This window comes from Melopsittacus undulatus, chromosome 2 (assembly GCF_012275295.1).
Source record: "Melopsittacus undulatus isolate bMelUnd1 chromosome 2, bMelUnd1.mat.Z, whole genome shotgun sequence".
NCBI classification, from domain to species: Eukaryota; Metazoa; Chordata; class Aves; order Psittaciformes; family Psittaculidae; genus Melopsittacus; species Melopsittacus undulatus.
The window spans coordinates 113,800,405-113,812,817 of NC_047528.1; the positions used below are offsets into that span (position 1 = coordinate 113,800,405).

The 12,413-nt window shown below is 37.8% G+C and overlaps 1 protein-coding gene across 1 annotated transcript in view; it reads left to right on the forward strand.

The window, feature by feature from the left end:
- The window catches only part of MAN1A2 (mannosidase alpha class 1A member 2), a 128,110-nt gene that overhangs the window by 49,806 nt on the left and 65,891 nt on the right, over positions 1 to 12,413 (forward strand). The window contains exons 4-5 of the mRNA XM_005146631.3: positions 8,867 to 8,985; positions 11,616 to 11,696. Of these exons, the coding sequence (XP_005146688.2) occupies positions 8,867 to 8,985; positions 11,616 to 11,696 (200 nt within the window). The remainder of the gene's footprint in view (positions 1 to 8,866; positions 8,986 to 11,615; positions 11,697 to 12,413) is intronic.

Sequence of the window (12,413 nt, forward strand, 5' to 3'; positions counted from 1 at the left end):
TCTGTTCTTTTTAATAATGCACTGTTCTCACTGAATTCTCATCCAGTTTGTATTAGCTCATGTACAACACATTTAGGTCAGTTGTGCTTAATGGCTTTCTGATGTATTTCTGAACTGGTGTTTAATCTTGCAGTATTGTTAAACACCTCATTTTGTAACCTGTCTTATAGTGAGGTAAGTATCTATATCAAATGGTAATGAAGAAATTAAGTTATATTGGAGTTCAAGGCTCAGGCTCAATTTGAGGATTTGTATTCTCTCTAAAGACATCCTTTCCTGTTTTTCTCTTACAAACCAGATGGTTTGCTCTGAGGAAAAAAAAAACCTATTTGTTTCCCATTGGGAATCTTTAGACTTGTTTGTTTTGATTTGGGAATTATTTAGGTTGTGGGAATGCTTTTTCAGAATTATTTCCTGTCATTCGGAATTAAGAACAGGGGTTGTGATAAAGAAATGAAACTAAGGCTGTGATGTCTGTTTTGGACTGTGTTAAAATATTAAGTAAACAGGCATGACAACTAAAGAAGGATTAGCATACTGAGTTCCAAACCTAAATGTACTAAGGACAAGTCAATGGGCATGTGTGCAAAGTGGGAGGTAGGTGCAAGTAGTCTTTGCTATCAGGTGAAGCCAGCAGATGTATGAGGCAGCTGTAATGCAGAAACAGTTCAACCACATTAGTGCAGTGCCATGTTTGTGCCAAACACATCAATATTGTTCAGTCAAATTTTGCAACATTCTAGTGAAGTTTTATGGGTTCCAAACTGGAATCTGCTCCCTTTCAGCTGTCTTAAAGAAAATTTAGAAAGTGGTTCGGACCAAAATGTGTGGAAGTAGCCCAAGTTGTTATCTAAAGATAGAAAATCTTATGTGACATGGCTGTTAGAGGTGTGGGGTTTGTGATGCTTTTCCTACTGCCTGGCTGACAAAGTAGTTTAGCTTACAGCTATCTGTAAGAAATTGTATCTTTACTGTTTTGGAAAATCAGTACTTAGCTTGCTTCATACATAAGATTTCTGCACCCAGGCCACATAACTCTGCTTGAGTCCAGATAACATCTCACTCTCTTATTTACTGTCAAATATTAATCTTGCTTTGCATGCTGCTGGGTTTAGTTGACTGCTGCCTGTATTTAGGTTCTACATACCTTTGAGCCATCATTCACAGATACTCTTCCCATCACTCTTCCACTTCCTGATTTCTCAAAATGGAGTTGCTCCAGAGAAGTTGCTCCAGATAGGTGTATTTGGTTAGTTTTGATTGCTTCATGGATGTAGCCAATTGCCATCACCATGCAGTTCTCACTTGTTATTCTTGCCTCTATTCTGATACGTTTCTATTCCTTCCCTTGTACTCAATTTAATGCCGTCTCCTCTCACTCATTCCTTTTCTGCTCTGAAGCTTATTCTAGTCTTTCTCTCATGACACTGCAGCCTTTCAGTTAATATTAGGTGTTAACCACTAACTCAGATCATAGTTTCAGCATCAATCGTGATTATGGCTTGCACACACTCCTCCTATCTACTATAATTCAGTTTTGTGGTTGTGCTTAAAACCAAAATAAAAATACGGAGAAGACAATTGGGTGGAAATGTAGAAAATCAAAACTGTCTGGAATTAGTATGTTAAGCCCTTCTCTAGTTTTGAGGACACTCAAGCTTTGTACTAGAGGGACTGCATTCAACTGTTGCTTGTATGAATTTTGAATGTAGCTGAAGGGCTGTGTAAGATTTAGCTGGAGAGTAAAGTGAAGCAGTCAAGTGAGGAACAGAGAAGAGGAAGATTTACTGTAGTATAAATTCTTAGAGTTCTTAAATTTGAGTCTTAAGGATGTAGCTGTTTAAGCAGCAGTTTGTTGATTAATAACATCTACCTGCAGGACCACTTCTTTAACAACGATTGGCATACACTTTGGTGCTTCACTTCCATTGCTTCCTCATTTATAAAATTAAGGCAAGCATTGCAATTGATTATTTAATGTAATTTATATGCTAAAATACTGTCTGGTACAAAAGATTAAGAACTCCTTTTCATGTTGTCTTATTATCAGCAATTTAACAGAACTCAGCAATCAACGTACTTAGGTTTTTGTTCAGCTTTTTTAATTAGCCTAAAATGTTAAAGGCGATTGGTTTCTTCATGGATACTTAAAGGCCTATTCATTGCATTCTTATAGCTGAGCTGAAATACAGTGCGATTTAGTATGCAATGCATAGTTTCATTGACTGATTTTGAGGCACTTGTTTTCATGGTGTAATTAAACTCTTGTTCAAAAATTTAATTCATTTTCTTAAATGTTACCTTGCTCTTTGAGTCATTAAGACACTTTATAGGTGGTATGCTGCAGTACTGGCAGTCTTATTGCCAGAGCTTCATTCAGTATACAGAAAAGTGGGTTGATAATTGTTTGCATTTAATTTTCATGTTACATATTTTCTTACCACATCTGTAATTGTCTTATCACATTAAGAAATCCTGTTGCTACAGTCTGAAAACTTGAATTCTGTGAATCTTTTTGAGTAGCAATTGCAATATTTTTCTTACATCAGTACAGTCTTGCCCAGTCTGCATTTTTCAGGCATTCTGAAGCTGGGCAGGCACAAATATCAATAACAAGAATATTTATTTCTTTAAGACTGTAATAACTCTGTACTTGATGTGAGGCTGAGTTTATCAAGGAAGCATTTTCACTCTGTTGCTAAGGATTAAAACACCTGTCTGTGTGAAAAATAACTGATCTTTTAGGTTCAAAGTGTGCCAGGGTATGCTACTTTCATGAGGCTTTACATCTATTCAGTTTCTCGAATCACAGTGATGGAATAGGGGAGGAGCTGCTCTATGCTTGGGCTCATCCATTGTTGGGTTGCTGTGACAGTAGTGCTGGATCACTGTCTGGTTCAGAACAGAGCAGAAATTCAGCTTAGGAATTAAGTCTAATTATCACGTGGCACTTTGTTCCTCTTAGATTCCTTTTGAGGAGGAATCTTCTTTCCACCTCCAGTTAATGAGAGCAGTAATCTCTATGCATAACTAGCTATAGATTCCAGCTTATGAAGAGAAGTTGGCCTTTGAGAGTGTAAAATAACTTATTTCCATAGCAAGGATTGCAACAGACTTACTTGCTATTTGTATGATATAGAGGCAGTTGCCTCTGTATCAGGCCAAATGCTTTTACTATACCCAACTTCTTGTTTTTACTCAAGCAGTCTCACCAGTTCCCTTAGCTTTCTTCTAAACATAGCTGCTGGGGTATCCATAGGCTGTCCTTGTAAACCAGAATAATGGTGTCTTAGATTCCTCTGTGATTTTTGTCACTGGTTGAGGAAATAGTCAAACCCTACCTAGATTGTAAACAAACTGATAAGCATCCCACTTCAGGATCTTTAATCTGCTGACTTTTCTGTTTAGTAATAGAATATCTCTTTTTTGGTCACTGCATAAGGGAGAAGGGTAAGAATGGCTACATGCACCTACTAGATGTATTGAATATGACTTTCCTTGGAGACAGAGTGGCCTCATGGTAACTTTCCACTTAAGGCTTGTTGCCTTGACTTCGTAGTAGCCCTGCTGTGACCTAGTGTGCATTTTGGTAATTAGAGATCCAGTTGAACAGGCTAAATTTCCTTTGGGTTTGTTACTCCTCTAACTCATCCTTGGGTAGATGTCAGTTGTGTTGTAAGACACTAACACACTTGTAACACGAGAGTTTTGAAGTACAGACAGATGGTGAAAGGGAAAGGAGAATTTTCTTCCAGTGGAGAGGGGAGAGAATAGGAAGAGCAAAAGCAAGAAAGCCTACACACTGAGGAAAGGGTACTTTGCTAAGTGAAAGAAAGGGGTGAGAGTGGGGAAAGTAATGCAAAGACACTCACCACCTACCACAAGCAGGCTGAAAACCCAAGTGGTCCTAGAGGAATGGCTGTGTGCCAGACTGTCCCCTGCTCTGCCAAAACTCTGGTGTGTTATAAACACTGGTTTAGTCATGAATCCAAAACACAGCACCATATGTTCTGCTGTGACGAAAAATAACTATATCCCAACCAGACCAAGTACACATGCTCAGTCTTCAATTCAGGCTAAAGACAGCCTTCATGGAAGTGCTTTTTTGGAAGAAGTAATGAATTTGTCTGTGGTGTATACCTGTTGAAGAAAGGAAGAAATATGGGATATGTATGAAGACATATTGAGAAAGTTGGGGCTGTTCAGCCTGGAGAAGAGAAGCTGCTTGGAGACCTCAGAGCAGCTTCCAGTATCTCAAGGGGGCTTGTAAGCATGCTGGAGAGAGGGGGCTCCTCATCAGGGACTGTAGCAATAGGACAAGGGGAAATGGGTTTAAACTAAAACAGGGGAAGTTCAGGTTAGATATGAGGAAGAAGTTCTTTACTGTTAGGGTGGTGAGGCACTGGAATGGGTTGCCCCAAGAAGCTGTGGCTGCCCCATCCCTGACAGTGTTCAAGGCCAGGTTGGACAGAGCTTTGGGTGACATGGTTTAGTGTGAAACATCCCTGCCCATGGCAGAGGGTTGGAACTGCATAATCTTAAGGTCCTTTCCAACCCAAACCATTATGTAATTCAATGTGTCAAATAATGGAAATTTCTGTGAAACACCTATTTGATGATTCCTCAGAATGCATGACCTCAGTTTGCTGGTGTAGAATTTTAATCTGTTATCTAGTTCCTTATTTGCATAATGTGACAGTGTCTCAGTTTTTCATGGTCTTCTCTGGTCATAATTGATCTATACTAGTTCACCTATTTTCTCTAGCACCTCACTGCTCATAGCCTCTTCTGCTTCCACATAAGTATCAGACTTTCTAGATCTCTATACTTATGGTACAATGGAAATGGGCTGTTTATTTTCTTCATGTTCCTTTAGTCATGGAACACATCACAAAGATTTGTCTCCCTGTACTTTGATAGTCTCTTGTGAGACTTTAAAATGGTATAAATAAACCAGTTTTTCATCTAGCATGTTAGCATACTGAAAGAATTTTAGATAAGAAAACGATTTTTCTTTCAATGGCCCTGCTATTTACACTTAGTTATATGATTTGTTAGATATTTCAGATTGTAAATTTATGTGCTATCAAGTTGAAGGTATTATTGGTCTAATCCCAGGAAACTGAAGTCTACCTAAATATAAATCTGAATTACTATTTTGCAGTCCTTTGGAATAATACTTTTGCTTAATGAAAGTGTTAGTAGTTCAGCTATTTCACTGCTTAATTCCTTCCATTAGCTCATGATAGATGTTCTGTTTTATTTAGAAGAGTGAGCGTTGCATTCATTAGGCAAACTTCATTAAATTTGGAGCTCAATCAACTAGAACTATAATTATATAAAGAGGAAACTTCCTAATATGACATTTATAAAACTGAGCTCTTTTGAAATCAATTATTATCTTAGTCAACGTGACCAACTGAGCCTTTGTATTGAACAGAAGCAGACCTTGGGAGGAGTGCCTTCTGCTAAGAGAAGTGTTATTTTCTGTTATAATTTAATTGTTTTATAGCCTTTTTCACCACAATGACACATCTGCTCTTTCTGTATTCAGAGCAATAATAGATCAGACTGGTTGAGGTGGTAGTAAGCAGTGTATACTATTACCTCATTGTTCAGAATTACTTCATGGCTTACAATGACACTTTCCGCAGTTTAAGTTCAGGAAAACTTTCCTTCTCTTTTAAGGCAAAATTGGTGAATCTTAGTATGGTTATGAAAGGGAAAACCCATACTTTGTTATGAATGGAAAATTATTTCTCTTTGTGACTTTAGACTGAATGATTTGTATCAACATCAGGAGGGGGAAGTACAGCTGCCTATCCACTATAGCCTGTTTTCCCTGTAGCATCACATGTGACTCTAATGCAGGCCAGTGGTCTCTGAACACTTGCTGTTTCTTCCACCTTTAGCTTTTGCTATCAGTGCAGTACATTTTTTAAGATGGAGTGAGACAGCAATGACAACATCGCTGCCTGTTCTGTTTAAGTCATGTATCTCAGCAGATACGGATGGATTTCATGGAAGCCATTATTTAGAAACAAACTAAGAATTACCTCCTCTCTACATTGTCCTCCAAGAGAGAAGCTGAGAGCAGCTCATTAATTTTACTCTCTAACCTAACCTTGTGTAGCCTGCAAATGACTGTAAATTATACCTATCTTGTAACATGGGCCAGCCAAGGTGTTATGTGCGTTGACTACTGTTGCCTTATGTCCTCTATTCTTGTAGGCACAAGACTTCTGGGTATGAACTCTACATTTTGGATTCTTTTCCCCCAGTGTCCAGAGGAGGGAATTAGCTTGCTTTGCGCTGACACTGAAGGAAGAAGACTGGATAGACAGTCTGTTGCAAAATACTGGCTTGTCATCTCTTGGCCTTTTGGAAATGTGTTCAGCCAAAAAGGTTTAAAACCCAAAGATTGTTCTGAGTCTTCCTCAAGGAAGACAGGCTGGTGTGCAGTTAAAAAGGAAAATCAAACCAAATTTGTTTGAAATAGCCTACTTATGAGTAAGAAATAATAAAAAATAATAATTTATTATGGGTTGTGATCTAAATGCGATCCTTAGGAGACCATGATAACAAATAGTTGAGCTCTCTCATGGGGTCTAGAAACTAAAACCGTGGTGATCTGCATTTCAGAAACAGGCACCCATCACTGCTTGTATAAGAAGTGTGTGTGAGTAGAAGGGGTTTTGTTCACACCCACATGTTTTGTTGGATGTTTGTGGGTCTAGGAAAGATAGACATAAAAGATGAGAGAGAGGGGCAAAAAGGCATCATCTGGGGGAGCTTAAAAATATATTGGAGTGTAGCCCAGGCAAAATCTTAGAATATCTATCTATGCCTTTAATTGACTCTTGGGGGCAAAAAAATGCTGAGCAAGTCTGTTTTGCTCTACTGGACTGGAGGGGCAATGCCACACCGGCCCATGCCCGTGCAGTATATTCTCCACACCCCATACTAGATGTCAAATATAAGAGCTTACTGATGTGTTTATAACTGTGTTGAAGTCAAAAAGTTTTTATTGTTTGAAACTATTACAAGAGGAACTTTCAGGATTATCCCCATTTGTTAAACACCTTGTGTATTTAGAAATTACCAATATTGGTGTGACTTAAGTGAAGGAACAGAAATTGCTTTGAGTGCCACATCAGTATAACACACTCCAGCTCCAGGTCTTCTTAGCTAATACTGAGGTTAGTCATTGTGTTATGGTCTGATTTGTGTATTTAAAGTGATGAATTAGATAACTGTCATGTGAATACTTATGAAAAGCTGCAGAGTTAAATGCATGCTATAGCTCTGTTCAAAGCAACCTCCACTTCAGCACAAGCAGTGGAATTTGTAAGTTGGCAGAAGGCATTTAACCTTACAGTACTTGCCCCACCACACTGAATTAATTTCCTGAGAGTTATAGGTATGCTTGTTGGCCAATTTGTGGAAGAATGTGTGTTTAATCTTGTGAAAGGTAGTGTATCCTGCTCTATACTTGAATATTCTTAACAAACACCATGACTTTAGGCTTTCCGTATCTAGTTTAGATTAAAACATATGCATGGCTATTTCTGAAGAAATTAATTGGTGATTACTTTGTCATAGAGGCTGCTTAATTTTTATTCTTCAGGGAAAGAAATCCCTGAAAATGGAGTTAAGCTTGCACGTAAGTGTCATTTAGGTGTGTGAAAAGAGATACAGTGAGGGTGATGGCTTCAGTTATTGTTATGCTTGAGGAGAAAAAAATACCTCTAAACATGTAAAAACCAGAAATGAATGAATAAAAACAACAAGCAGGAACACTGCACTATAGAGATTTTGCTATGGATGAAAATCACATTAAAAAAAATAAAATTGGCTTAACTTGCTAGGAGACTACTGTCATTAAATTGCTAATCATGAAGTTATTGTACTGTTTTATAGAATACTGGTATGAACAGTGAAATTTGACTACTTTTAGTGCATAGGAAGTTTCATACACACCATGAAAATAAATGCAAAAAATTGTATTTTTTGCTTTCCTCTAGAAACAAAGACTTCTGCCTACTAAAGGCAACAGCTTAGGTTGAGATGGACTAAGCAGGTCAAGGCCAAAGCGGGCAGTATCTCATCACTTCCTCATCTTATCTCCTTTGTACAAACTGATGAGCCACTCATCAATCGCCTGGAAATTGCTGCTGTTTCAAGTGAACAGTATTTTAGAGTAAAGCACCATTGATTTTTATTTGGCTTTTAATGCTACACTTTAAATGGTGGCAGTTGAGGAATCCATCAGCATCTCATAGTGTGAGTCCTTTGCAGGCAGTGATGCGAACATCTTGGAGCTGTGGCTTTATCAGTCAAGCCAGGTCTGGGTGTCTGTGCTCATCAGCCCATGCTTTAATGACTAGGTAGCTTCTATAATTACTGTTTCAGTAGTCAGTGTTAGGAAATGCAAGGCATTACTGCAAGTACAGGTTGCTTTATCTTGCATGTGCTTGTTTTTTTTTGTTTTTTTGGGGTTTTTTTTACACTTCTGTCCCAGAATTCCTGATAGGTTTTTGAAGCTGGATGTCTTTCTGTCCTTTTTTTATGTCAAAGTATGGTTGCTTATGGTCAGGCTGGGAAAGCAGATGAGAAGGATTTTTTTTCTATCTTTAGTTGTCTTTTTGTCCCCAGAAACCAAATTGTGCCAGAGGAATGATGTTTTGAAAGAGAAATGTTATCCTCCTATGTAGCTGCTAATTCCTTGCTTGTTTTGATTCTCCCTGCTGTCATCTTTGTTGTAACTTTGCTTTACTACCGCTTGGGTTATTTTCTCATGCTTGTGAAGATTAAGAAAAGTAATAAAATAATCACTTGTAATAGGAATCCTTCTTTTTGTGTGCAGGAAACTCACAAATGGGTGCTACCATAGTTGATGCATTGGATACTCTTTATATCATGGGGCTTCACGATGAATTCAGAGAAGGACAAGAGTGGATTGACAAAAACCTTGATTTCAGTGTGGTAAGTAGAGCTGTCCTTAATACTTCTCTAGACTTTTTCACAGCGTTCCACTTGAGGGGGAGACAGAAGAGGTCTTTCAGCTAGAACTTAAAGAACTTAGGACTCAAAGTATCAGTGCAAGCTTTAGGGAAGTTCTCTGTTTGCAACTTTCCAACCCTTTCACACTTTAAATTATAAGCAATGATATAGCTATATATTGTATTTCCAAAGTCCAACTTACCATTGGAAAGTGGAGGGGAAGTGGTCAGTGAGAATCAACAAGGTGTCACAAATGAAGGCAGAAATGAGACTTTACTAGGTTGTAGTAGTTGGAAGTAACTGAGCTGTGAAAGACCATTTCCTCCCAAGCCATAGTGTATAAATTACCTAACAGTAAAATCTCTTCTTCCATGTCCTTAAGATGTTTTAATACGAAGAATGCCATCTGGATCATCATAGTTTGCCTGTGCTGAATCTATCAAAAAAATTTGCCAGTTGATCATACAGCAATTTTTTGTGTGTGCGGAGTTGGGAGGTGTTAAAATGGAAGACATGGCTCTATTTTATCCTTCTCAGTTAGTGTTCCTATTACTGATTCAGGGACTGTCACCAGATTGTGGTGCAATTTATATTTTAGTCCTTGGGCTTTCTTTGAACAATTACTGGACATTCCAGTAATGCACAAAATGAAATGTAGGGATACAGTCAGAATTGAGCAGATGCTTCCTGTTGGGTTTATGTTATAGCTTATGTTTCAGAAATTATTTGGTTGGTTGGTTTTGTTTTATACATTGACTATCTGGCAAACATTAAAGAATTTCTACTCTGCTTTTTGCGGTTAATGCCAGATAATTTAGTCTAGAACTGAAGATCCTATGTATCAGAGAGCATAGACATAATGGTACTGTTATGAGGGTAAACTAAATTACTTCCATAACTTTTGTCTGATCTAAGGTTGTCTCCATACAAATTGCAGAAATTCCCAGAAGATCATAGAATCACAAACTGGTTTGGGTTGGAAGGGACTCTTAAAGACCATCTAGTTCCAAACACTTGCCATGGGTAGGGACACCCTCCACTAGAGCAGGAAGGTTGTCCTCAAATTAGGTTTAGAATCAGATTGTGTATTCCAAGAATCTAAGGTTCAATGACAGCTTCCTGTGTATCAGAGAACACTTCTGAAGGTTAATGACTTGTCGTATACATCAAATATGAGTAATTTCCTTACATGGCTTGAAGTTTATAAATAAATGTATAAATTTGTTGCTCTTGGATTCTTTTACTAGGAGATATAAATAATTTTTCACTCTACGTTGTACTATTGCTTCTGTGATTCATGACCTTCATAGGCATTAAATGGAATAATATGCTATACTGTTGATACTCTTCTTGTGTCACCTGTATGTGAATAAAAATATCTTTTTACTAAAAACCTATATTTGGGAGTATTTCAAACTTCAGACTTCTAATCATCAGTGCTATTCGAGGAACCTTTTAGAGTATTCATAGAATCTTTCTGAAATACGTAATATGTGCAAAGCACATTTATTTTGGATACAAGCAAAATGCACAATACAACTTCAGGTGCCATAGAAATAATGTGAATGGAAAGATATACCCATAAATTTGAGCTGTGTGCTAGCAGGTCAACCTGTACAGTGTACATTGTAGTGACTTTTCTGGATGAAAGAAGTCTCCCTTATCTCAAAATCTTCTAAGATAACTGCATTTCTGTGTTTAATGGTTTGTATTTGAAGTTTATGAAGGAGGCAGGTAAGGGTGTATGCAAAGGAGTGAATGGGGTGCAGAGGGAGGCAGAAAGATGTAAGGACAAGCTAGTTCCTCTTAAATTTTCAGTGGTTCAAATGAGTCACAAGATTCTGGTGAATTTAGCCCAATGATGGTAATGTGGAGGAAGGCAGTAAAATGGTTTATTCTCTTAAGTTTCTAGGTGGCATTGCATACTCTGTGTCATATAATTAAATACGTCAATGCTATTCCTAGACAGAGACTATGTTAAAATAGACCTCTGAATTTAAGACTGTACATTTGTAACTCAGGTTAAGAAAGTGCATTACAGGAATTACCTAATTATTATTTAGCTTTATCTTGTAAACCCGGAAGATTTGGTGTTAGAGAATCATAGAACAGTTTGGGTTGGAAGGTACCTTCAAAGCTCATCTAGTCCAAACCTACTGCAGTGAGGAGGGGCATCTTCAGCTAGATCAGGTTGCCCAGAACCACATCCAGCCTGGCCTTGAACATCTCCAGGGATGGCAGTGGTATGCTTGAATGTAAGAGAAAAGATGCTATATTATGGAAATATGTAGGTCTTTTCTTCCTTCCCACTATTCCCAAACAATTTTAATTGCGCTTTGTGGTCATGATAAGGTTAGAGAGCAGGATTAAAACTAGTTTGATTTTTAAAAATCAGTTGAAGTTATAATTAGAATTGTCATTTGGTGTCGTGAAGATGTGCATAGGAAGTTCAGAATGAATCTAGATACTGAAACAATACAAACAAAGCCTCTGCTTTGATTAGTTCCCCATTGCTGATTGATTGATGGCTTGGCTTCATGAATGAAGATTTGGGAAGGGCTTTACCCACACTTACTCAGAAGTTGGTTAAATATTGACTCTTTCTGTTCTAGAATTCTGAAGTATCTGTTTTTGAGGTCAATATTCGCTTCATTGGCGGTCTTCTAGCAGCATACTACCTTTCAGGACAAGAGGTAAGAAGACTTGAATGTATCTGTCAAATTTAATGTATTTTAGCAAATGTTGCATAGGAAGAATTTTTTAGACTCTTGGCTTCTCAGTAGTTTGCAAACCAATTTTACAGCAGTAAGTTGTCTAAAGTAACCACATTCTTAGAGTATGGGAACTTTAAAGCTTGTTTCTGTGCTGGTCTTAGCCAGTTGAGGACCATTTTATTAGAGCTTTGAAATGCTTCTTTTATCAAGGTGTTTTCAAAAGATATATCCACTCAAACCTGAAATGTCAAGTGGCTAGCTTCTTATGCCAATAACTTGGTTTGATACTCTGTAATTCCAGGAAGGTAGAAATAATCGTTTTGTCACTTGTCCTGCAAGGCTGTAGGTTTACTTCACAAAAGAACTACACAATTTTACCATTTTCTCAGGGACAAACTTGAGAAACATCAAGCCAATTTTATCCCACTTTTGAAGCTTCTATTAAAAAAAAGATTGGATACTTCTGAGCACTTGTGCAAAGACATGCTTAGACTGAAAGGCTGCATATACCCAGAGACCTGCAACTATGGACTTCTTTGGTCCAGCAGAAACATTGCTGCGACCTCTTCACATACTTTAACAAGGCTGGAGCTTGATCCACGCTACAGATTAAGTCATAGGTCTTCTGATGTCTTTTGATATATTACCTATGTCTTTGATTTGTTTGGGTTTATCCTTTATTTTTCATGGCCCTTC